The sequence below is a fragment of the Solanum pennellii genome, chromosome 6 (genome assembly GCF_001406875.1).
Source record: "Solanum pennellii chromosome 6, SPENNV200".
Classification (NCBI taxonomy): Eukaryota; Viridiplantae; Streptophyta; class Magnoliopsida; order Solanales; family Solanaceae; genus Solanum; species Solanum pennellii.
The window spans coordinates 1778863-1805484 of NC_028642.1; the positions used below are offsets into that span (position 1 = coordinate 1778863).

Consider the following 26622-nt stretch of genomic DNA (forward strand, 5'->3'; position numbering starts at 1 on the left):
CTCTTATTACCATTATCCTCTATTAATTTTACAAATCCCCAAAATTTCTCATTTTCACTCATCAGATTAATGTATCAACGCATCAAATTAATGTATCTCGCGCATCAGATTAGTGTATCATGTATAAAATGTACATCAAATTAGAGTATCATATATAAAATATAATGTATCTTACTTAACGATTAATATATCCGCGCATCAGATTAATGTATCAATGCTTATATTATTGTAACAGTTTGAGGGTTTTTGTAATTATAAACTTATAAGGGACAAATGATAATTTTACCTTAAAAGTATTGTGATTTCTGTCTTTTGTCCTATAAATAATTGTAAAATTTGTATATATAATTTCTCCATTCTGTTTGGTGTTTTTACGGTTTTTTCTTAGTAAAATCAAAATCAAATTAAATAGTATTGGTTTTCAAAATTTAAAACTGAACATAATCAAATCACATCAGTTATCAATTTTTTAAAATCAAATTAATTAAAATTGCAGTTCGATTTGATTTTTTAACCATAACCATGAACAACCCTGGTGATTAGATTGACATGATTTTTTTTCTTTAAAACAAAAGAAAATATTTGTAGATTGATTATTAAAATTTAATTAATTTTCATAATTAAATAGATATTTAAAGATTCAATTAAAAAAAATATTTGAAGATAAATTTTTAAAATCTTATTCAAAACTTATAGTCAATTGCTAGCTTAGATTGATTTATTATGTATGATCAAATTACACAATTCTAATCGTTTCAAACATTTTAATCTTTTTCTATTTTAATATTAATTATTTATTTTAACTTTTATTTTATTAGTGATAATTCAATTCAGCGCCTTTTTAGTATTCTCCATCTACTTTTCCAAGCTACAAAAAGTCATTCAATAAAGTAAATACTTGAGTGGGTTGCATAGTTACTTTTGCCATAAATAATTAGATTATTTTATTAAAATAAAAACATATTAAGACATCTTATAAACACATGAACATCATTTAGCTTTAATTGACTATATTCAAACACTACTCTAGACATTAACAATTGATATTTATTCCTAGTTGTCATAGTGTCAAATGTTCCATCATATCAATACACAACCGCCAGAGATTACACAATGCATAGTTTTTAGAGGATCAAACACACATCTGCAGACACGAAGTTGACTAAGTGATCGAGGAGTTCAAAATTTATCATGAGATTTCAATATTAAATCTTTGACACTATTTTTTTTTCGAATTCTTTAATAGAAATCCTAAATCCGCTATTACTTGCGGGGTTTTCGAAGAATCTGAATAACACAGGATATTCCATAAACATGTAAGCTAGCGTTTGGCCATAAATATTCAAATATTTTTGGCAAATATTATTTGGATGAAAATTTACGTGAAATTTCACCATGTGTTTGGCCATAGAATTTGTGAAACATATTTCATTTTTTTAAGAAATATGATTTATACCTATAAGTTTTTAAAACTATCAAAACTAACCATAAATTTGTCTTACATAGCAAAATAGAAATCTCGATTTCCAATTTTCTCAAAAAACTCATTCCTAACTTCTATTAATCGTGGACCACTGATGGCATAACCTTTAAATCAGGACATCCTCGCATCATCATGCAAGACACTTATAAGGATTGATGTTTCTTCATCAGTCCATTTATCAACCGCTGAACCACGTGACTTATTCATTTTTTTACGTTTCTACAATACAACATCAACATGACAACACAACATATGCATCACTTTATTTTTTTTGGAGTGCACAAAATCTGAAAGCATGTCTTTACTAAAAATAAAAGACGTACGAACACGATTGAAAGTATATTACCCTGTTAACCGGAAAAGGTGAAATCATAGAGTTCTCGTCGGAAATCTCAAAACCAACTTTAGGAATAATGGGCATTACAAAACTTAACAAACAAGACCGAAAAATTAGTTGTGCCAGTCTAATGAAAAAATAAAACACAAGGAGAAAAGATTCTTATCATTCGTAACTCTTAAACCTAGACAAGAGAACATATTCATACAAATCAATTCAAGCAAGTTCAATGTAAACGAAATTCACTATAAGAAAAAATATGTAGATTTTTACAAATAACCTTCAACTTGTTTCTCTACAGAGGACTGCCACAGAGCTTATACTATGATTGTTCAACTAATTTTTTGGATATAAAGGTCCATATACGTATATGCTCTATATAATAGAAAAGTGTATTAATTGAGTTAGTTGGCAGATGGGGAGCTAATTGAATTGGTTGGTGTTAATAAATCGGTTATTTTTGTAAAATATATAAGTTAGGTGTAAAAATTGAATTTGTAAAACTTTCCAAATAATGAAATTTTCCCAAATACTAGAAAAAACTAGTATTTGGGAATTTGAAATATTTGCCAAAAAAATTTGCCAAATAATGAAAAAGTGTATGGACAAACAAAATTTGCCAAGTTCTTTCCCAAGTTTTACTTGTAAAATCTATGGCCAAACGGGCAAATAGTTAAAATGTTGTTATCAAGTCACTCTAAAGACTAAAATATTGCTGTTTTGATAAATTTTTCCATTTAAAAAATTAACAAATTTTTTTATGTAAAATAAAAGATGGAATAAGTAAAATATGAATAACTACAACAAAATTTCAAAAGCTCTAAAATTTTTTTTATGTAAAATAAAAGATAAAATAATTAAAACATAAATACGAAATACATTTACCTAATATGAAATGTCAAAAGCTCTAAATGAGAAGAAATAAAAATAGAAATTAACAAATATTGTTGCCTAGGCTCGAACCCCAGACCATATATTTATATGGCAGACCTAATATTTGTTTTTTTTTTTGTAATAATAAGATAATATTAACAATCGAACACTATTATTCGAAAGGGAAAAGGGACTAAAAATATTTCAACTTTGACCGAATTGCTGTTACGATATCAAACTCTATGGAAGACCTTTTACGCCCTGAACTGTTTAATAGTGTATTTTAAAGGTATATATATGCCCGCATGAACATATCACTATTTATAATATATGCAATATTTTTTATGTCCACGTGTGCACAAAATGAAAATATGTATAAATATGGGTCAAACTATTTTTAATCCAATCCATTGGTTATCTAGTTCATTTTTCAAAATATATTTTTTGGGGTAAGAAAGATGAAATGGGGGAGAGTATTACATTGTGGAGATTTAATCTACACACGGTGAAAATTTATATGAAAAATCAATTAAGCTACTAAGATTCTCTTATACGAATATTGGACAAAGGATGAGAAATCAAAAGAGAAAGAAAAACATAGTTCTTGGAATTAAAGGTATTATTATTATCGTATATATTCACAAACTACAATATTACTACTCCAAGCATTTGTATTTTTTGCTTTTCTGAGTAAAAGATTATTCAAATTTAAGAAGCAAAAAGATTTTGGGTGTGTTTTGTATGAACAAAATATTTTCGTGAAAATATTTTCTAATTTTATCATGTTTGGTTGAGTCAAATGTTTTCCAAATCAACTCATTTTCCTCAAATTTAAAGAAAATGACTTTCCTTCTAAACTTAAGGAAATGATTTTCCAAAAATCTCTTCCAACCTCCGCCCAACCCACCCCACCCTAGCAGCCCCAACCCACCCCCTACCAACACTCCACACACCCTACCAGCCCCCAACTAAAAAATTATTTTTTACTCTAATAAAAAATAAAAGATATCAAAAACATATTTCACTTAAAAATCAAACACTAAAATATATTTCCGGAAAATATTGTCTACTCACCAACCAAACATTAAAAAGTAATCAAATATATACTTATTTCAAGTTAAACATTTTCTACGAACATTTTCCATGAAAAACATTTTCCTTCATACCAAACACAACCTTAAAGTGAGTTTCTATTGCTATAAGTTACTATCTACAAAAAGATGATTAACTTTTTTTTATGTTGGATTCATGCAACAAAAACAACTCTTAAAATGAGATAATCCTAAACCTAGATATAACATTATTCACAGGATTTTTTTTTTTGGCCAAGAAATTTCACCTAAGAAAGCAAACTTTAAAATAAATCTCCTTGACCCATATATAATAAAAGGATAGGAGAGGTTGTACCATTATTTCTAAAGAATATTTATAAATTTTATGATTCTGTAAATTGTGTTGATATGTGTACATTAAATTCATTAATAAACTATGATATTTCAAAGAAAGACCATATTGGAAAGAAAGGTTGTCCTTAAAAAGGATTTTTTTTTTGGAATTTTGATTATTTTTGCATGATTGAGATGTTTCATCACAAAGGAAGGTTCATTCATAAATATAATCAAACACATAAAAAACACATTTAGATTTAAAGAGAGTCTGTGGCGTAATTCCTTAATTATTTATTCTTCTTAGTCAATTCCCGTAGTGAGATCAACATCCATCTTAGTTATGACTTATTTCCTCTGAATTCTTCACAACTCTCTTCCCTTTTGTAGAGGTGAATCCAGAATCTTCAATTTATGGTGTTATGAAATTCTAAAAAGGTAAATCGTTTGATTTTGAATAGGTAACCTTTTGTAGAATCCAAATCTATAAACTCTAGATTTGGGATCTGCCTCTTTATAAACATAATCTTTCATTGCAGGGAAGAAAGTTGTGAAGTCTTAAGAAGAAATAACTAAGATGGATGTTGATGTTGCTATGGGAATTCACATGGAAGAAGAAATAATTACATAAATCCTCAACAAGCTCTCTTTCGATACAAATGTGTTATGAAGTTCTTGATGACACTGATCAATGAACCTAAATTTATAATGAAGCATCTCAATCATGCCAAGAATAATAAAAAGTCTCAAAAAAAATGTTTTCTTAATGACAACCTTTCCTTCCAATATGGTCTTTTAGAATTGCTTTCAAAAATTCATGCACACATCACTGAAAATAAAATAAAAATAGTTCAAGTTAAACAAAATAATTGAACTTCGTGATAAAAATATGAAGAGTGTATAGTCTTAAGCTTAGGATTAGCGTTTAAACATTGATGTTGCATAATATTAATTACATTACTATACGCTTGGATTGTAAAGTCTAGTATCAATTTAACTAATGAAATCATGACCATATAAGTGAAAAAACCATCTCAAGTAGAAAAAGCAAAAGGAGTAAACAAAAAGAATTGTATGATTATTATACGTAATATTATTTTTTAATCTTTTCATGATACTCCCTATATTCCTAAGAAGTGTAATCTGTGAGTCAATGCATACCTATTAAGAAAATGTTTAAGAACATAATATAAATCATAATTTCCATTAGTATCCTTGTGACTAAATTTGCCAAGTTCTTTCCCAAGTTTTACTTGTAAAATCTATGGCCAAACGGGCCCTAAATACTGTAGAAGAATAAAATAGCAAAAAGAAGATTGCCAAAAATTGGATAGAAATAGTAACATATGGATATTTGCAGTCAAGTTAACACAAGCATTGATAACAAACAAGATACTCTCAGTACTAAAAACTTGAGTGTAGCTGCAGGAGTACTTCTTGACTATATGTCTCTATTTACAAAGCCATTCCCAAGTAAAGAGAAAAAGATATTTACAATTACATAGTTGTCATATATTTTCTTTTGGTATTTACCAAATTGAAACTTTACAGAGCAAGTAAGCAAGATCTAGTTCAAGTAACTTCTTTAAAAAGCAGAATCTTGATCTTGAGTTTTTTCTTTTTCTTGTTTGTCCATCTCTTGGCTCTCTAACTAAGACTCATTTGTCCAAATTCTGCAGAAATTGGTTGGATTAGTACACTAGAAGTTGCAGCAGCAGCAGCATGAACAAGAGCAGCCCTACCGAATCTCGATAGTTTAGGCTTTCCATGAACATTCCCCTTGCTAGAATTTCTTACTCCGCCACTTTGTGAAGACGTGACCAGTTTTAAGGCATTCAAGTTTTTGGTGCCTTTGACGCCATTTATGTGATGAGCAGACGATGAAACTGCAAAAAAAAGGAAGGAAAAGAAAACACATGGTTTGTGAGAACACGAAAAATTGAACCTTTTTTCTTTTTTTTTTCACAAACCATTTTTTCGTAGCAGAAGTACTTTCCAGTGTGAGATGAAGTGGTGGCTCGGTGAAGGCGACACTTGAATGAGCCAGGGTGGGTGGCGGGTGCACATAAGCAAATCATCTTTGACGTTGATGACGAAACTGATAAGAAGAACAAAACACATGGTTTGTGAGAACACGAAATTACTATCCTTTATTCTTCATACATAGCAGAAGTATTTACCGGTTCTCGGGTGAGCTGAAGCGGTGGCTCGGTGAAGACGACATTTGAATGAGTCAGGGTGGGTTGGGGGTGCACATACACAAAACTTCATTGATGCTGCAGCACTACTAGTAGCTTTAGAGCTGATTCTTTCTTTTTTCTTGTTCGTCTCTTTAACTAGTATGAGACTTGATTTCAATCCCTTCTCCATCATATTATGACTGGCAAATGCACCAACAATGTGAAACAGATTCAATTCTTGATGTTTATCATCTAACATTAAAAATAAAAACAAATGGCATAGTACATTCTCAAGAAGAGGTGAATTCAAGATCTTAAATCACTTGCACTTAAGAATGACACTTCTCAGATGAACTTCTCATTTTGTGTTTAATGACATGCTCTTACAGGCATTTAGACAAGTCTAATTTACTTCCCGTATGTGCCTACAGTTCTTTTTCTTTCTTTTAAAGCTTCGTATCAAGTCAAATACTGTCATACATTAAATGTAACAGAATGAGTAGAATTTGGTGACACTGAATGCAAAAAACAAGATAAATATACATTCTTAGAAAATATTCAACTTAAATAGTTCAAACATAGATCAATTCAAATACCACAGCCACTAATCACAAAACCAGGTTCTGGTTAAAAACAGGGACTAATAATCTAATATTCAAATTTACAAACAAATGGAAAGTTTACGACACTAGTCCCTTTTCAAGTTGTTCCAAAAAGATTGACTAATTCGCAAAAAACTTTTCAGTTTAAACTTCTCATTTTGCGCATAATGACATTGCTCTTATAGGCATATAAATATCAAATTTAAGAGTACAAGTCTAATGGGGCTTAAATGTTCTCTTTCTTTCTTTTAGACTACATGTCAAATCAAATTCCGCCATATAAAATGAAACAGAATGAGTAGTAGTGATGTAGACACAAACTTAAATAAAAAGGAGAACAAAAACAAGAAGAAGTAGTGATGTAGACACAAACTTCCAACAATTAAAGCAGAGCACAAAGAAGAAGCCAAAAATGAGCCAACAAAAACACAAATGCTACTCAAATAGTAATCCACTCTCATCTTCAAGGAAGAAATACAATCAATACACAAAAAGACAGATTTTTTAGGGGAAAAGAAACGACTGAACCAACAACATATCTAATATAATTCCACAAGTGAGTTTTGTGGAAGGTGGTGCGCACATAATCTTACTCCTACCCTATACTGTGAAGGTAGATACTATTTCGGTAATGTTTGGATTGAAGTGATAATAATAACAACAACAACAACAAACCCCGCATAATCCCACAAGTTGATCAAGCGAGGGTGTTTCTACAATGTGAAGGTAGAGAGGATGTTTCTAATAATGATTAGATTGAAGCTATAACAACAAAAGCAACATGACGTGAACATAGTCTTATTCCTACCCTAAATTGCGTAGGTCGAGAGTGTTTCCGAAAATGTTTGTATTGAAGCAACAACAAAGACAACAAACCCCGTGTAATCCCACGAGTTGATCAAACGAGGGTGGTGTTTAAGCAGCCTTACCCCTACCCTATGAAAGGTCTGAGGTTGTTTTCTATAACCCGTCACATCAAATTTGGCCCATCAAGAGAACTTTTAATAAAACAGATAAATGAAAAGAAAATGTTACCAAGATTTTGAAGAGGGTGATGAAGGAGGATGTGGGTCATCGAGAATCGGAATCACAGTGAAATCGAACACTCCCATTTTGCAAATCAGCTTAAACTCATCCAAAACCTCAACACTTGAACTTTTTTTCAAATTAAAAGGAACCCAAATCAGCTTCTTCTTCTCAGCGATTCTGAATACAGAGAGAGATAGAAACATAAGGGGAAGATATATACAACTTAGGAAAACAAATTATGGTAAGCAAACTAAAAAAGGAAAAATCGTAATTAGCCACAGAAAATGGTAACTCAAATATAAGAGAAGCCAAAATGAACCGACTAAAACAAAACAACACAAAATTCAAGAACATAGGGACTGAACCGTCACTGATCCATAGAGAGAACTTTAATCAAACAGATAACAGGCAATCACAGTGAAATTGAACACTCCCATTTTAGCAAATCAACTAATTAAACTCATCAGAAACTTCACCACTTGAAAGTCTTTGAAATTAAAAAGGAACCCCAAACAGCAGTTTCGTTTCTACGATTCCGAATACAGAGAGAGGGAGCAGATAAACACATACACACCCAAATTTCCTATCAATAAAACGAAGCAGAGAAGAAGACAAACTTCTAGAACAGAGTGACTGAACCGTTACTGATAAAAGTAGGATGAAACACGTGGGTCGTCATCTACAATCAAAATTACCAAATAAACTCATCAGAAACTAAACCCAAATCACCTTCGTCTCTACGTTTCTGAATACAGAGAGCGATAGGGTTACTGAACCGTCACTGATCAATTCTCCTCATGAACAAAACTTTAACCAAAGAGAAAATTACCAAGATTTTGAAGAGGATGATGAAGGAAAATGCCAGTCGTCATCTACAATCAAATTAAACACTCCCATTACAGCAAATCAACCAATAAAACTCATCAGAAACTTCAACACTTTGATCTTTTTTTTTTCTTCAAATCTTCGAAACCCAAATCTAACAACTTCGTCTCTGCAATTGTAAAAATTCAGATAAATGGGAAGAAAAGGAAACGCTAAGTATATATTGCATTATCGGATCTTATGTAACTAACTCTTGTCACCATTGCATTTCATTTTTTTGGCTTTTGACAAAGGATGGCGTGTATACCATTTTATTGTTATTGATATACTCTCGATTTAAGTTTTAAAAAGAAACTTTTATAAATATTTATTATAATAAATTTAATTATGTCAATAGCTATAGTTTATATATTTACAATTTGTAATTATGACTTAAGTTGTCTCGTCTAATATAATTTATGGATTCATATAATTTGGAGGTTTATATATTTAGCGAGTATATTTGTATAACTTAGTTATTATCAAAATAATAAATTTATAAAATTACAAATATCAGTAAACACTTATACAAATTATAATATACAATTTTGAATTATGCGCTTGTGAATATACAAATAGAGTAAGTATATACGGAATCTGTATTTATAGATTTAGAAATTTTTTAAAATATCATTTGTATACCTTGTTTGCTAATTACTATCATCTAGTTAAATTTATGCTATTAGAATCGAATTAAACAAATTCTAGATTTAATCAAATCAGATCAATTATACACGCAAATATGAAGAATTGAGAAAACTATAAATGTGAATTATAATTTTCTTAAATTAAAGTTATAATACCTAATATATGTTAAATGTCTGGTATTCTGCATAATATTCCTATTAAGAACCTCTAGTCTAATAACTATCATCTAGTTGTTTCACTATAAGGAGTCGTTTGATCGGGCTCATTAATAATGCATAATTACTTATATATTGTGTGATTTGGTGAATTAAAAATTGAATTTATTATACTAAAACATTCATGTATAAAGATATTCATCACAACTATAAAAAAAAATGTAAAATTTTTCTAAAGAGTAATGAAGTTTTTACCTATACTAATATATGCATTAAATCTCTTATATTACTAATATCTAAAATTTCATCATACTAATAATATACATCTTGATACACAATCAAATATCTAATTAATAAGAAAGATATATCAAACAAAACATTAAAATACACTACGCATTATTTTTATTAATACGCACTATCAAAAAACACATAATATCCAAAATATTTAATTTTCTGACCCACAAGTATCCTCGTAAAGTATCCGCAAAAAAGGTATTTATTCGTATACTTTATTGGACGCGTGTCCACGTAGATGTAAAGCATCAATTTTACACACTTTTCCTTCAAACATTAACCATTTTTAAATTTCATCAATAACATTTTCGATTTTATATTGTTTTAATCTACACGCGTTTTAAATAGGGAAAAAAATAAATTTAAATTTCACTGCATCAGTCTTCTATTAATTAGGAATAGTTCAAATAAGAGAATAACGGTTTTTGCTAAAATAGTTGAAAGTATAAATATATTAATTAGGAATAGTTCGAATTAGAGAATAACAGTTTTTGCTAAAATAGTTGAAAGTTTAAATGTATATTTGAAAGCTAAATATAATACGAAGATCAAAAATATAATGTTTGAAACACGGACACGTTATCATTTGAAAATAATATACCATTTGATACATTGAAGATATATCGACAAATTTATCTTATTATTCAAGTAGTACTTGCCTCTAAGAAAAGAAGCAAAAATAGCATGCTATGCATTACTTTATAAATATTGTGGCTAACGAGGCAACGGGACATTTCGATTAGACAAAAAATAAAGCAATTGATCTAACAAGAAGGAGCAATAATTTAAAGCAGATTTCATCATCTACTAGAAAGGAAGGTAATGTCAGATTAACTACAGACAAAAGTTCTCACTGTTCAAAATCAACAATGGACATCAAATACCCCAAAAAAGTTTAAACCCCATAACACACCTAGCTAGAGTGTTTTCATCATCGGTATACAAAACCGGAATTTAATTGAAAGCAGTAAAACACAAAAGAAACTCAACAAGAGTGTTAATGGACTTCAGCAATTACTCGGATTCTTTCACTGGTGTGCAGATCAACCAGACATTGCCATAAGGATCAATCAGCTTTGACCCTGTACGAGCACCATCACCATTACCATCTCCTACTCTAATCTCAGCAATTGCGCCAGCAGTGATAGCGTTGGCCTCAGCAGAAATTACATTCTCAGTCTCCAAGCAGAAAACAGATCCAGTTGTAGCAGTCTTCAAACTGAACAATAAGCAGCAATACTATCAGCTTGACGAACGAAACGAAACAAAAATCATCACGCAATAGCAACCTCTCAGCCACATAAACAAGTAAGAAAACAACGATACATCACAATGATAAGGCCTTTGATTATAACATGTGTTTCTTCATATTTAAACAAGGTAATACGTGCACGTCCAAGAGCATATCATCTCAGATCTGCAGCCTGAAGCCACAACGACCGTAACAAACTGAATACGCATAGAAAATAGACGTAAATACAGATCAAATGAAGCTGCCAACAATCATATAATACATTTAACATCCATAACCATGCAAAATAAACTCAGAGACATCGTCTCAAACTGATAATGCATACAAAAGAAAAAAAAACAGAGCAAAATACACATAAACATCAACCATTGAATAAAACAACTCAACAACAGTAAAGCAGTACGTTTCTAGTGAGTATATTTTAGGAAGTTAACCAGAGAAAACACACATTACATCATAATAAGTTTTTATAACATACTTTGCGAGAAGCACTCAAAATATTTTCAGTGAACTCTCTGCAAAATATCTATATCACATTTTGCTTCACAACAGAAGCATCCACCAAAAGGTTTCCAAGTTCTGTTTAAGAAAATCAATATATAGCACTTTGAAAGCACAGATCGGACTATTTTAGAAACAAAAACGAAGAAATCGAGCTAATAAAAGACAGAAAAGAAGTTTAAAAAGCGCAAAAATAAGAAATACGTACGGAGCAGTAGAGTCCTCTTCAGTAAGGTCAGAAACAATGAAGGAAAATGAACCAATCTTAAGTTCAACAGAGAGAATGAGCGGTGTCTCCTGATCGGCCTTCCTCTTAGGGTTGTTAACACGTCCAACCTCCTCAGCACCAAAAGCATTTTTGTAGAACTGTACAGCGTCTATAGCCTTCGGCGCTTTCACGAACAGCTTCGGCTTCACCGACGTGAAGACGACGGCAACCTTAGTTGCTTCCTTCTCAGCTCCTCCTCCATTATGTGCCTCCTCAGCCATTGATTCACTGCTAAACCCTAAGAGAGAGAACTCAAAAACGTACCGAAGAAAATGGCGGAGAAGATGAACAGAGAGAGAAAGTGAAAATGCCAAATGAATTATGGATAAAAGTTGCAGAAATGCAGCTGGGTATTTATAGGAAGTGGAAAACCGGAAACGTTTTGTGCGTTTATTGGATAATTGCACATTTAGTCCTTTAACTATTAGTAAAAGTTCGTTTTAGTCATTATAACATTCAATTGAGCAAATTCGTATGAAAAAATGAAATATTGTTTGCTCTAAACTGTTTTTTTAAGTTTGGAATTTATGTCAAGTTAAATGTAAAAAAATTGTCTTTAAATACTGATTTTTAATAAACTATAAAGTTATCAATTTATTTATGTAGTACACATATTAAAACGTTTATCTCATTTGATGAGGCACTATTTGATTGGGTCATAATTAAAGGATTTTATTTTTATGTAAAATAGTGTTTGACAAATCAAATCTAAAAGTAATGACACCATATTTTAAATTTTGAATTAAAATAATTTAAATAATTTAATTTAAAAGTATTAGAAACACCATAAATTTGATGCAAAATATTGGTTTCATCCCTAAAGTATCGACAACCTTAAATACACTCAAGTGCTTAGATACACCTACAATAACAACATAAGATGTCTAGTAGTCTCAAAGAAGCATGGATTCTTAATAAAAATCGAGAGAAGTATTAAAAATATCTCTAAATTTAACGAGAATTCATGGTGTATTTCACTAATGTTGAAAGACTTGGGGTGTATTTAATTTAAATAAGTCAAGTAAAGAGATGTTTTTAAGATTGTCAATAGTTCGAGATGAAACTAATAATTTGTACCGAATTTAAAAATATTTTTAATACTTTCTTTCTTTTAAAAACTTTAATATTAGTAACGATAAATTACATATTTTAAATTTAAAATAAGTAAATTGTAGTGATAATTTGAATTATTAAATTAATTTAATTTTGAATCATCCTAAAATAATAAAAAAAAACAAAAGTGGACATTGAAAGTAATTAAAGGTTTTTTATTCTTGAATGGATACAATCAAAAAGGATTAAAATCGAAATTTATAAACATTTGAGGGACTAATCGCAAGATTTTCTCATACTTTCCCATTGAAACGTTCTGTTGGGTACAGAGATAGTAACAAAACAAAAGTGAGTAACGACAGCAGCAAATAAACCCTCAGTTGTAAGTAGTATTGCCAAATTGCCACTCATAGTTACGTGAAGAGAAATGTATAGGGGTATTTATGGCACGGTCAGTAAATTATTGTCTTTTTTCGTCCTTGTTAATATAAGAGATTTTGCTGCTTCTTTTTTTGTTTTAGGATTGGACTTGTAAGCTGATAATTTCAAACTTAAATTGTTACGGTATCTCTATATCAATAATTCATAATTAATAAATTTTAATAGAGTTTTGTCTTGTTCAAATTATGAGTTTAATCGCAAGATTTTCTCTTTTTATTTCTATTAAATATTCAGTATTCATATTGAAATCCGAACAATCTGAATTCCACTCGCAGGAATGTCTTTTCGTAATGAATGACCCTCGAAACTGTAATATGTTGATATACGATGTAGATCCGGATGATTAATGAAAAAAACACCAAACACGACCCGAACTTCTATTTAGTACACAGGAGTCGTTATCGCTCACGCGAACGGATGTCAATTTGACGAATGGATAGACATAGCAGAAAAGAAAGAGTCAATTACAAGAGAAAGACGGAGAAAAAAAAGACGAGAAAGCAAGACCATGAGGCTCACAGCTACGGAAAGAACCATATTTTCATACCTAAACTCTGAACTTTTCTCTTTCTTTTCTACTTGAACATTCACCCTTCGTTTATTTTTATTAGTTTGCTATACTGAAAGTAAACCATATTTCTATTTATTTTCTTTAAAAATTAAATAATAATTTATCACGTAATTTTCAATTTATCTTAATAATTAATCGGAAAAGGGCCTAAAATACCCTTGAAGTATTGAAAATGGTACAAAATTACCCTCCATCCACCTATTGGCTCCAAAATGCCGTTTTCATCCACCTATTGGCTCCAAAATACCCTTGTCATCGACCTTTGGGTTCAAAATTGACCACTTTTTTAATTGTTTTAAAATTAAACTCTTTAAATATTTTTTAAAATACTTGGCGTTCAACTATTGATTATAATTTTAATTTATTAGTATAATTTATAAACCAACCCACTACCCACTCATTACTAACTAAACCTCACTCAATTAATGATCCAATTATAATATCAAAATCGTCATAAACACAATGAAATTATAGATTCCTGAAAATGACATCCAAAATTATTCGAGTCCGAATCGAAACCCCAATTTAATTTAGGTTGAGCCGCTTATTTAGGAGGACACTTTNCTAAAATACCCTTGAAGTATTGAAAATGGTACAAAATTACCCTCCATCCACCTATTGGCTCCAAAATGCCCTTTTCATCCACCTATTGGCTCCAAAATACCCTTGTCATCGACCTTTGGGTTCAAAATTGACCACTTTTTTAATTGTTTTAAAATTAAACTCTTTAAATATTTTTTAAAATACTTGGCGTTCAACTATTGATTATAATTTTAATTTATTAGTATAATTTATAAACCAACCCACTACCCACTCATTACTAACTAAACCTCACTCAATTAATGATCCAATTATAATATCAAAATCGTCATAAACACAATGAAATTATAGATTCCTGAAAATGACATCCAAAATTATTCGAGTCCGAATCGAAACCCCAATTTAATTTAGGTTGAGCCGCTTATTTAGGAGGACACTTTCTTTCAAAATTGAATTAGAAATTTATGATTAAAGGTAAACAAGTAATACATCCCGAATTAATTCACGCACTTTTTTTAAATATAATTTTATAAATATTTATGATTTGTTTTAAAACCTTTAATATATTATTTTGAAAAAAAGTTACCTATGAAGTATCATCACATAATTGAGACTTAAGAATAATTAAGATGAACATAGTTAGACTTTTAAGTTTATCGGTGATTTTTATTTAGCCACTTGAATGTATGATAATTTACTTCTATAATTTTTAAAAACACTCAATTGGCAGTAGCTTGCATTAATAATGTGACGGGTTTATTAAGAGGAATTTAATTAGTAATGGGTGGGTAATGGATAGATATATAAATTATACTAATAAGTTTAATTATAACAAATAATTGAGCACCACGTATTTTAAAAAATATTTAAATAGTTTAAATATAAAACCGTTAAATAAGTGGTCAATTTTGAACCAAAAGGTGGATGACAAGGGTATTTTGGACCCAATAGGTGGGTGGAAAGGGTATTTTGGAGCCAATAGCTGGATGGAGGGTAATTTTGTACCATTTTGAATACTTTGAGGGTATTTTAGGCCCTTTATTGTGATATTGTAAAATTATTAGTTTATTTATTTATGGGATACAGCAGCAATTCAACGAGAACCCTCAGTTTTTGGGTACAATTTCGAAAATGCCACTGTGGGCTACAATTTTAGCGAATTGAATAGGGGTATTTATGGCAGGGTCAGTAATTTATTGCTCTTTTTTGTCCTTTTTATCAGAATGGATTTTGCTTTTTCTATAGGATTGGGCCTTTTCAGCTGATTTTCTACGTACAGAAAAAGATATCACGTGATATACAGAAAATAAATTAAAAAAATAATATCAAATTTCATCTGCATATTTTTTGTTTCCATTTTTAAGCAAAACTATGCATTGGTTACTTTACTATGCAAATGATGGGCTACCTTGGGAATATTTAAAAAAAATTAATGAATTTTGATTTGTGCATAATCAATTTTATTTGATTTTTCATTCAATATACATCGCTATCTAACAAAAGTAATTCAATACGTCGGGGTAAATTGCTTCACAACCAATGCAATTAGATATCAAAGATACTCAAATTCAAACGTCTTATTTAAGGATGAATGCGTATTTATCATTGTTAATTGTAGGTAGTTTTTCTTTTAATTATGTTTATCTTTTCTACTCCATCTATTCATTTTTATCGATCCATTTTGGGCTTTTCAAGTGTTGAAAATAATAGTAATGATTAATACGAGTATTTTCGATCTTAAAAACTAATTTAAAATTAAGTAATTAATCTTATGGGTAAATAAAAAAAATTATATTACTCTCTCCGTTTTAAAAAGGATGACCTAGTTTGACTTGAAACGGAATTTAAGAAAAGAAAAAATACTTTTTAATCTTGTGGTTCTAAATTAAAGTTATGTCAAATGTATCAAAATGCCATTTAATCTTGTGATTTTAAACATACCACGTGGAAAGTTAAAGTTAAAGTGTTACCAAAAAAGGAAAAGGGCTATTCTCTTTTAAACAAACTAAAAAGAAAATATGAACATTCTTTTTTAAACGGATGGAGTATATTTTTTTGATATAGTGATAAACAAAAATGAATGAAGAAAGTATTTGCCCAGCCCATATGATTTTATAAGCGTCACAATATAATGTCGTAATACATCATAAGAATACATACATCATAAAAAGAAAGATCAAAATGATAAAAAAGTGTTACTTGGTTTATTTTTATTTGATTATCGGATTAACGTATTTTTTTTAATTATTTAAATATTAATTCAATTTTAATTTTTAAGATTGAATTATAAAATAAATTAATAACTTATTAAGACAACTATAGTAATTTACTACTATAATCACAATACCTTTTTAGTTACTGGCCACAAGCATAAATAGTTTTATGAGAAAAGTTGGGTAATGTTTATTCCTTTTGGTTTTTAAATCAATAAGATATCATCAATGATTTTTGATTTAAGTGTTTTGATTCTTAACGGTTTGATTTTTTATTTAATTAATAAAAAAGTTATTATAAAATATATATATGACTTGTCCATTAATTTGACACAACAGAATAATTGTCTTTACAAAAGCTCATAAAAAAAAGAAATAATAATAATTAAAATGAAAAAAATTATACAAGTGTAACACAGAGAGAAATAAATAAGAGGAAAATGATTTTTAATTTAGGTTTAACGATTCATATAATGTAAAGTCAAAGTCGCTCTGAATTGAAAATTAAAGGCTAAACTGCATTTTTGAAGGCTAATATCAAATATTACTCATATTTTGTATTCAGCATGAAGAAAAATATTTTTAATGAAATCATACTAGGAAAGCTAAATTGATGTTGCCAAAACTGACTATATTTTAAATAATTTGTCAATATTGATACATTTTAAATTAGGATACTGAAAGTGGCTAACATAACAAACCGGGCCTGCATACAAACTATAAAGCCCAACAAACAATTGCAACTTACGGCCCAAAAGTTTTTGACTACTATTAGATCAAGGAAAATTTACACTATGTTTGGATCATTGTTATTCATTATATTGTATTGTATCGTTATTATATTTATAATATTTGCTTTGATTGTTACTTAAAATGTGTTGTATTGTATTGTTAAATGAGCAACTTACAAAAATGACTACATTTATAGGGTTATTGAAGTTTAATAGCTATAAATATGTTATTTACTAGAAATGACTACACTTTATGTCAATTTCTAGCTACATGTTTGTGTTAAGTTTTATTTTATTTTATTGAATTTATTATTGTTTATACAATGCACTAAATAAGGTATGATATGTTACCATAACTTTCAAGTACCAACCATTCATTATGTTCCTAAATAACTGAAATTTTCATTATTAAATTACCAACTAACAATTACATATTGTATGCAAATATGATTGATTCACATAATACAAAAAGTTGTATTTATATTCCTAAATACAATATATTCACTAAATACTAATCATAAAGGTATTCATAAAATTTTGAATATAAAAGATTATTCATGTCTTTTCTCGTTGTATTTTTGCATATGTTTTTATTTTTTATTTATTTATACACTAATACAGTTGTAATTACAATAACTAAATAAAAAAAATGTATTACTTGTACAATTAGCATATGAATACTTTGAATTCAAATTGGTGTTTCTATTTATAAAACATAAAGTATTAATATATCAAGGATACAAGTATTTATAAAAATTTAATGTATTAATACATCAAACAAGGTAAAGTAGTACAATTTTAAAATATGAATACAACAATTTGAAAAATGGATACACTATTGTTAACCAAAAAAATGAATACACCAATATACTATAATATGAATACACTAAATAAGAAAATGGAAAAATAATAGAATGTGTATGTATCAAAGTGTGTAAGCATTCGACTATATAAAAAATTAAAAAAACCAACAAAACGTCGATCTATTTTTTGTAAAGTTTTCAATACTACTTGAGGCTTGACGTTAACTTAGATATTTATTTATAAAAATATAGTATTGATGTATCCAACTATACTTGTATTACCTAATCAAATTAGATAAATTACTTATGTATCCAAATATATTTGTATTCACAAATCACCATTTTATTAATATTACAATACAATTATCTATGTATATAAGTATTATTAAATATAAACATTTGACATTTGACATTTGATTGAACCACATAAGTATAATATAAGTATAATGAATTGAACCACAAAAATCAGTCTACAATCATAAAAAAGGATCTTGAATTGGAAGGAATTAGGGGAGGGGGGAGGGATACAAAAATTGTAATATAAGGATATTGATGAAAGAGAAGGTATGAATACATAATTAATTATGAGTTTAATAATAATTTTCCTATTTATTATTTATTTATATTATATATATAAAAAAAATGATTATTGATATACAATTAAATTTGCTATTTATTGTATAGTTATAGTTATATAACATAAAAAAATTAAACTATACCTATATTATTTAAATGTATATTGAAGTTTGCCATATTATGTTTTTTCTTGTTAAATTTCGTTGTTATGTAACAATGAAAACCCCTATTTTATGGAACAACCAATTTGGTGTGTTCCCATTGTTACTTAATTTCTTTTTTCAATTATATCCTTGCATAATATTTCAAAATATTATTTCACCCTTTACCTTAATTATTTAAATCTAGTCAAACCTCCTACCATAGAATAATTAAGGATATTTTAGTAAATTTATAAATTACAATACAGTACGATACAATCAAACCAAACAACTAAAATGTTATTAAACAATAACAAACAATACAGTCTAGCCAAACATTGTATCTACCACACAATACAGTACAATAGAATACAATACAATACAATATATTATGAAACAATGGTAACAATAATCCAAAACAAAGTGTTAGGTAACTATACCGTTCCATCATTTAGTTTACCAATATGATCGGAATCTATATAATGAAAAATTACTTCATAAACATTTTATTTTATTATAATTTTAACTATCTACAAAAAAATCAAAAATATGCATCACTCCCCTCTCGTTAATATATCCATATCCCTCCCTACTCTCTTGATACATCCCCTGCTTTCGGAAACTCCTTATATATCCGGATGTCTTATTCCCTCTTGGATCTAAATCACTCCAATGTATATAGATGTATCCAAAATCCACAAAAAGACAGAGGGAAAATGTAATTAGCTCTTAATACTTTGAGATTTATTTAAATTATTATACATATTATGGATACATTTTAATTGTATATATTAGTATATTTTATATTTACGGAATGTAGCTATAATTTGTATAAACATAGCTGCTATTATTATATTACTTCCGTTATTCTGTAGCAGAAAAAATATGAGTTATTTAATTTTAGTAGGACATATAAGTTTTCCCTTTCTTTTGCGTTGTTACCTTAATTATTTTCTCAATTGTTCAACTATTACTTACAATTTATTTTCATAAATTTGAAATATAGCTTCAAGTTAAATTTGAAACTTTCGTGATCAAATTGAATTTCAAATAAAGCGAAAGATTATTAAAAAAAGAAATTATATGGTCAAATAGATCCTAATTTGTTTTTTTTTTGTTTTGCTTCTTTTCCATAATTAAGTATTTAAAATTCCCTAACTGTTCCACTATTAGAATAATTAAATTGACATAATCCTAATCTTCAACATGTGGAGGGGAGGGAGGAAAAAAAGATATGGACCTTTTAATTAGAAGCATCACAAACAAGAACAAAAAGGACAGCAATTGTTCTTTTTTCTTTTTCAATAAAACCAACTAAAATTTTTATTAATTATTTATTGAATTTTGAAAGGAAAAAAATAACAATACAAATAATAACCAGCTAAAATCCAACACGTAGCAAGTGCAAGAGTCATTAAATAGTGATATGGACCTTCACTATTATTTTCCTTTTTCATTTTTTATCTGAAGTTTAATATTCGTATTGAAATTCGTTCAAATTAAAATTCATTTGCACAATCACATTTTAAGATGATAACTATTTCATAACAAAGACGGCTTCATATGTAGTATTGTGATGTGGATTTTCGCTATAATAATTAATTTTCATGTTTTAAATTCCTCACACAATATTTAACTAAATTCAAATTCACATAAAAAAATCACATATTTTATAATTAATTGCTCCTTAACAAATACAATTTCATATTTAATATTCAAACTTAAAAATCCTAATCAATGACAAAAATAATATTTATTATTTTATCGTAATCTTATTAATATTTTTATTCCTCCTCACATAGAGACAAAAAATCTATGTGGTATATGATGTTTATATCAACTACTACTAAATATTTTGACCATTTCTAAGATGATTACTATTATTTTTATATATTTATTATAAAATGATGGTATTTTGACAAGCCATCTGGCATTTATACTTCAATTATTTCATTAAATGTTGATTATTATAGAAACGGAAGTCTCATAGTAATAATAGATAAAAATTTATCTTTACTTAATCATACAATATATGTCTGATAGCGAGATTAACCATTAAAGTTTTCATCATGACACATTATTAATATACATCTCTTTGGATTGGAGTTTTTTTTTTTGTTTTTTTTTTTACGAATCTAATATATTATCGATTAGATATTTCGTACCCTAAGCTATCTTTTATTTATTTTTCCTTAGTTTACTATCTCCCACCAATACATAATCAATAATAACTTTATCAAATATATTTTTTTTAAAATAGAAAGAATCACCCAACTATCTTTTCTTAAAAAGATAGTGCCCACATGAAATATGCTTCAATATGGTCAAGGGATTATTTGGGGTTAGCCATTATTGTCAATTATCCAGATATATTGTGCTTTAAATAGGGTCCATAAGGTTGATCCTATCCATTAGAGGTAAATCTAGAGTATAATATATGAATTAACTAAAATTTAATAATTCTATTCAAATTTTATATGGTTACTATGTATTTATAAATATATAATCCTATTGGCTATGTTGCTAGAAATATTTTTATTAAAGAAATAATTTCTACGTGAATTCAAATTTAATAAAGACTTAACACGAATAACATACATCACATTAAGCGAAAAACAAAAACAAAACATGGTTGCTACAATCAAATGCGGCATAGGAAAAAGTTGATGCTAATTTTTAACCGGAAAAGGGCCTAAAATATCCTCAAAGTATTGAAAATGGTACAAAATAACCCTTCATCCACTTATTGGCTCCAAAATGCCCTTCCCACCACCTATTGGGTCCAAAATACCATTGTCATCCACCTTTTGGTTCAAAATTGACCACTTATTTAACGGTTTTATATTTAAACTATTTAAATATTTTTTAAAATACGTGGCGCTTAACTATTTGTTATAATTTAATTTATTAGTGTAATTTGTAAATCAATCCACTATCCACCCATTACTAATTAAATCCCTCTAAATTAATGAACCCGTCACATTATGAATGCAAGCTACTGCCAATTGAGTGTTTTTAAAAAAATATAGAAGTAAATTATCATACATTCAAGTGGCTAGATAAAAATCACCGATAAACTTAAAAGTATGACTATGTTCATCTTAATTATTCTTACGTCTCAATTATGTGATGTTACATCATAGGTAATTTTTTTTCAAAATAATATATTAAAGGTTTTAAAATAAATCATAAATATTTATAAAATTATATTTTAAAAAAGTGCATAAATTAATTCCGGATGTATTATTTCTTTACCTTTAATCATAAATTTTTAATTCAATTTTGAAAGAAAGTGTCCTTCTAAATAAGCGTCTCAACCTAAATTTAATTGGGGCTTCGATTCAGACTCGAATAATTTTGAATGTCATTTTCAGTAATCTATAATTTTATCGTGTTTTAGTAGTGTTTATGACGATTTTGATATTATAATTGAATTATTAATTGAGTGAGGTTTAGTTAGTAATGAGTGGGTAGTGGACTGGTTTATAAATTATATTAATAAATTAAAATTATAATTAATAGTTGAACGCCCAATATTTAAAAAAATATTTAAAGAGTTTAATTTTAAAACAATTAAAAATGGTCAATTTTGAAACCAAAGGTGGATGACAAGGGTATTTTGGAGCTAATAGGTGGATGAGAAGGGCATTTTTGAGCCAATAGGTGGATGAAGGATAATTTTGTACCATTTTGAATACTTTAAGGATATTTTAGGCCCTTGTCCGCATTTTTAACCGAGGTCTTGAATTCAAGCTATGCGTATGAAGTTGTCTTTATTAATATTTTCTTGATGTAAATTTATACTTAATCAGACCTTAACACGAATACAATACATCAGATGAAAAATAAAAAAACAAAACATGGTTTGTTTTGACCAAATGTGCATTGGAAAAAAATTGAAGCTCATCTTTAACACGAGTCTTGGTCTCAACTCATGTGAAGAGAGAGTTATTCGATGATAAACACTTCTTACTTTCAATTCGAATATTGTGGAGCTCCTAGGAAGATGTTAAAAAGAAGTCTTATGAAATCTTTTTTTTAGATAATATTTTTTTCGATGTGAATTCAAATTTAATATAACTTTAATATGAATGTAAATACATCAAATAATATGAAAAACAAAAACAAAGCATGGTTTGGTATGACCAAATGTGCATTAGAAAAAAAGTTGGTGGTGACTTTTCTGTTGTCATAACAACTTTTGACAGAATGAAAGATACTAATGGAAGTGGAAAACCACTCTGGCAAATTACAGCCCTTTCAATTTTAAAACAGCAAAAGACAAATTTTCTTTTTAACTTGCAAATCCCACACATACATGAGAAAAAAGCCTTTTAGGCCAAACAACCAATTATAATACATATTCCAACCTTTCATGAAATGCCTCATTCCTCCCTAACTTTGCTTTTGTGTGACATCAAATCAAATCGTAACAGTGATGGAGTCAGAATTTTTAATAAAAGAGTTTAAAATTTAAAAATATAAATACACAAAGGAGTCGAAGGATTCAACATCTACTATAGATACCTAATAAATTATTTTAATCATATATGAATAATAGTATAATTTTTCTATATATAGAATTCAGATGAACCTCTTAAGAGTTAGTTGGCTCCGCCACTAAGAAAAAGAGTGCATGAAAGTTTGTCCTCTTTGTAAAGAAATCAACATACTATCTTTCAAAAAAAATTACATAGTCGTCCGTTCTTAGTTTTCGTGTAATTGAAACTTGAATCCTTCGGGACCACAAGAATCCTTAGTTAAAATGAGATTATTATTTTTTTGCATTTGTACAATGTTAATGGACAAACTTAGCCAATACATGTACTACTAGTAAAATGTATCAAGTGAAAGAATCTAGATTTATTTGTTATAATCTTTTTTTAGTCTATTTTAAAAAGAGTTCCTCTCTCTTGTTTCTTTTAAGTCTTTAATTCTGACATTTTGATACATTCTTCATATTTTCAGTTTGAGACTACTAATTTCAAAAATCTTACAACCAAATTGAAACGGAGAGAGTATTCCTTTTAGTTCCACCAACTTAAAGAATAATTTAATGCAATGCTATAGCACAGTAAACCCCCCCCCCCCCCCAAAAAAAAAAAAAAATTAAATGTAAAATCACTATCAAAATTCAAAATACAATGACAACAAATAGTACAAGAAAGGAAAAGGGCAAATTTATTTCATTATTTCATATTCTATGCCTCCAACTACAAAAAAAAAAGAAAGTAATTTGCTTTAAATTCCATAACTATGACTATGTCCATAAATGAATCAAACAAAAAAGAAATAAACCTTCTCTGAGAAATTTCAACATTTTTTTTGAACAGATGAACCTGTATCCCTATACCCCCTCCAAACCTCCAAGCAATTTGTCATCAATATCTTACTTGCTTACCCCCTTTTCTTGATTCCAATTTCTAATATTTCGATTTCCGACTTCACTGACTCTAGATTCTGAATTCGCGATTGTCTTTACTAGACAAGAAAATGCAAACCAGTATAGCACAATTTGTTTCCAAACTCTGCAGACAATTTACATACAAGGAATGATAAGACCATCCAAAGAACTTGATTGAGCTATGTGCAAACAACTCTGTAACCAAATTTTGAACTGCAATATTCTACAAAATAGCACTGCCAATATTCCCCTGATCAAGCTTGTATCGAATGTTCCCGGATAGACTCTGCTCACATATAAAAGAAAAAACGAATCGATCAATAACGAATCAATTCCAAACTAGTTGGTATCAGCAAGAAAAGTAATACTAAGAATCACTTGTAGCACATTATGCATAATGCTGACAGCAACAAAGAACAAAGTTATTTATAGATTCTTGAAACATTCTGCCTGTAACAATCTAGATATGAAAATTTATCAGCTTTAATCAACAAATGGACAGAAATACAAGAAACCATTTCGAGAAATCAAAAGAAAGTTCAGATCTTGTAACCAAGAAGTTGAAATACAAAATCATTTCGAAAGCGGATACTCAATAAATTAGTCATAGAACTTTGAGAATCAAATAACCAATCAAGAAACTCTAGCACGAATCCAGATTAGTCGGGCTTAATATATACAGATATTGATTCATCCACACAACAATTCTCTTCTCCTGTCGACGAATTAGAGACTCCCAATATACTGAATAATTAACCAAACAAACAAAAATGTTGAAAATCTCCATATTGCACTCAAATAGCAAAGATTTTATCCCTCCCTATTAGTAATAGAATCTTGAAAAGCAAATACTCAACTAAGAAACTACTAATAAGGACAACTACACAAGCACGAATCTAGATTAGTCGGGCTTAATGTACACAAATATTGATTCATTCACACAACAATTCTCTTCTCTTATCGATTAATAAGAGATTTGCTTACATGGAATGAATAATAAACAAACAAAAATGTTGATGCAAAAGTTCATGAAAATCTCTATATTGCACTCAAATAGCAAAGATTTTATCCCTCCCTATTAGTCATAGAATCTTCAAAAGCAAATACTCAACTAAGAAACTCCTAATAAGGACAACTACACAGGCACGAATCCAGATTAGTCGGGCTTAATGTATACAAATATTGATTCATTCACTCAACAATTCTCTTATCGTATCGACGAATTAGAGACTTCCCAATATGAAATGACTAATAAACAAACAAACAAACAAAAATGTTGATGCATAAGTTCATGAAATCTCTATATTTCACTCAAAAAGCACAAAACTTGTCCTTCCCTATTAGTTATAGAATCTTGAGAATCAAATAGTCAAATCAGAAACACCAAATAAAAACTATGCAAACACGAATCCAAATTAGTTGGGCTTAATGTATACACATAATAAACAATAATTAAACAAAAGCAAGCATGAAAAGAAACAAGACCTTTGAGTCCTGTTTGGCATCTTCAAGATCTGTAACCTGATCAGCAGTACATTCCTTTGGATTATCAAATGAAGACAATGAAAACTGCTTAGAAACAACTCCAACATCAAAATAAATGACCCCAGAACTTGAAGATGACACATAAATTTTCTTAACTTGAAACCACAAAAACAAATCTTTAGCAGAAATCCCAGAAATCAAATCAATCTGACCTAAACTCAACCTCCCTGAAACATTCCTTTCATAGTGCAATTCATTTTCTTTTTTCTCAAATTTTGAATTACAAGGTTGATCTAAATGAACCACAAAATTCCCAGAATTATCTAAAGTGAAATTCCTCACACCCTTTGGTAATAATCCCATTGGCAATCCATGGGATTTAAGAACTTCATATATAGATGAATCTGCTGATGTAAATACACATATTGAACACAAAACAAATGTAAATATCACAAAGGAATTTCCAAGAACCAACATTTTGGTGTGTTATACCAAAAAAGATGTCTTTTTTTTTGGTTAGAGCATAGAAAGAGTGAAAAAAAAGATTTGGGGTTTTGAAAAATTTATGAATTTGGGGTTTTAAAAAGTGGGATTTTTTTTTTTGTTGATATGATGGTGGAGGAGAATAAGAACATGAAGAACAAGAAGAAGCTTAGAGGCAAGTGTTGCCAGCAGGAGTACAGAGGGGATTAAGAGGAATTATCAATTATTGGTGGTCATTGTGGATCCCACATAAGGTATTTTCCCATGTGGTGAAGTGCATTGGAGATACAAATACAACATATACTCTCTGT

General features: G+C 28.8%; 3 protein-coding genes across 5 annotated transcripts; all 3 read right to left on the minus strand.

Moving 5' to 3' along the window:
* Positions 1 to 5411: 5411 nt before the first annotated feature.
* On the minus strand, positions 5412 to 9006 carry LOC107022737. 3 transcript variants are annotated; one of them, XM_027917640.1, is made up of 6 exons: positions 8719 to 9006; positions 7896 to 8066; positions 6259 to 6458; positions 6075 to 6176; positions 5821 to 5964; positions 5412 to 5751 (listed from the first exon to the last, which is right to left on the minus strand). In XM_027917640.1, exons 2-6 carry the CDS (start codon positions 7970 to 7972, stop codon positions 5726 to 5728), a joined length of 549 nt encoding a protein of 182 aa, XP_027773441.1. In that variant the 5' UTR covers positions 7973 to 8066; positions 8719 to 9006; the 3' UTR covers positions 5412 to 5725. The 3 variants fall into 3 exon arrangements, with proteins under 3 accessions (XP_027773441.1, XP_015078815.1, XP_027773440.1); XM_015223329.2 differs by having other exon boundaries at positions 5456 to 5964; XM_027917639.1 differs by having other exon boundaries at positions 5456 to 5964; positions 8619 to 8724.
* A 1625-nt stretch (positions 9007 to 10631) lies between these two features.
* On the minus strand, positions 10632 to 12198 carry LOC107021565 (uncharacterized protein At5g48480). Its single transcript, XM_015222251.1, has 2 exons — positions 11812 to 12198; positions 10632 to 11069 (listed from the first exon to the last, which is right to left on the minus strand). The coding sequence occupies exons 1-2, from the start codon at positions 12090 to 12092 to the stop codon at positions 10865 to 10867; spliced, it is 486 nt and encodes a 161-aa protein (XP_015077737.1). The 5' UTR covers positions 12093 to 12198; the 3' UTR covers positions 10632 to 10864.
* An 11899-nt stretch (positions 12199 to 24097) lies between these two features.
* LOC107023822 lies at positions 24098 to 26516 on the minus strand. Its single transcript, XM_015224634.2, has 2 exons — positions 25829 to 26516; positions 24098 to 24629 (listed from the first exon to the last, which is right to left on the minus strand). The coding sequence occupies exons 1-2, from the start codon at positions 26303 to 26305 to the stop codon at positions 24567 to 24569; spliced, it is 540 nt and encodes a 179-aa protein (XP_015080120.1). The 5' UTR covers positions 26306 to 26516; the 3' UTR covers positions 24098 to 24566.
* Between the last annotated feature and the right edge of the window lie 106 nt (positions 26517 to 26622).

Coding starts and splice junctions, on each gene's coding strand:
- LOC107021565 (XM_015222251.1), bottom strand. CDS start 12,092: ATGGCTGAGGAGGCACATAATGGAGGAGGAGCTGAGAAGGAAGCAACT. Junction 11,070..11,811: donor GAAGAGGACTCTACTGCTCC/GTACGTATTTCT, acceptor CTTATTGTTCAG/TTTGAAGACTGCTACAACTG.
- LOC107022737 (XM_015223329.2), bottom strand. CDS start 7,972: ATGGGAGTGTTCGATTTCACTGTGATTCCGATTCTCGATGACCCACAT. Junction 6,177..6,258: donor TTCAGCTCACCCGAGAACCG/GTAAATACTTCT, acceptor TCTTCTTATCAG/TTTCGTCATCAACGTCAAAG. Junction 5,965..6,074: donor CACCACTTCATCTCACACTG/GAAAGTACTTCT, acceptor TTTTTTTTGCAG/TTTCATCGTCTGCTCATCAC.
- LOC107023822 (XM_015224634.2), bottom strand. CDS start 26,305: ATGTTGGTTCTTGGAAATTCCTTTGTGATATTTACATTTGTTTTGTGT. Junction 24,630..25,828: donor ATGCCAAACAGGACTCAAAG/GTCTTGTTTCTT, acceptor ATATGTGAGCAG/AGTCTATCCGGGAACATTCG.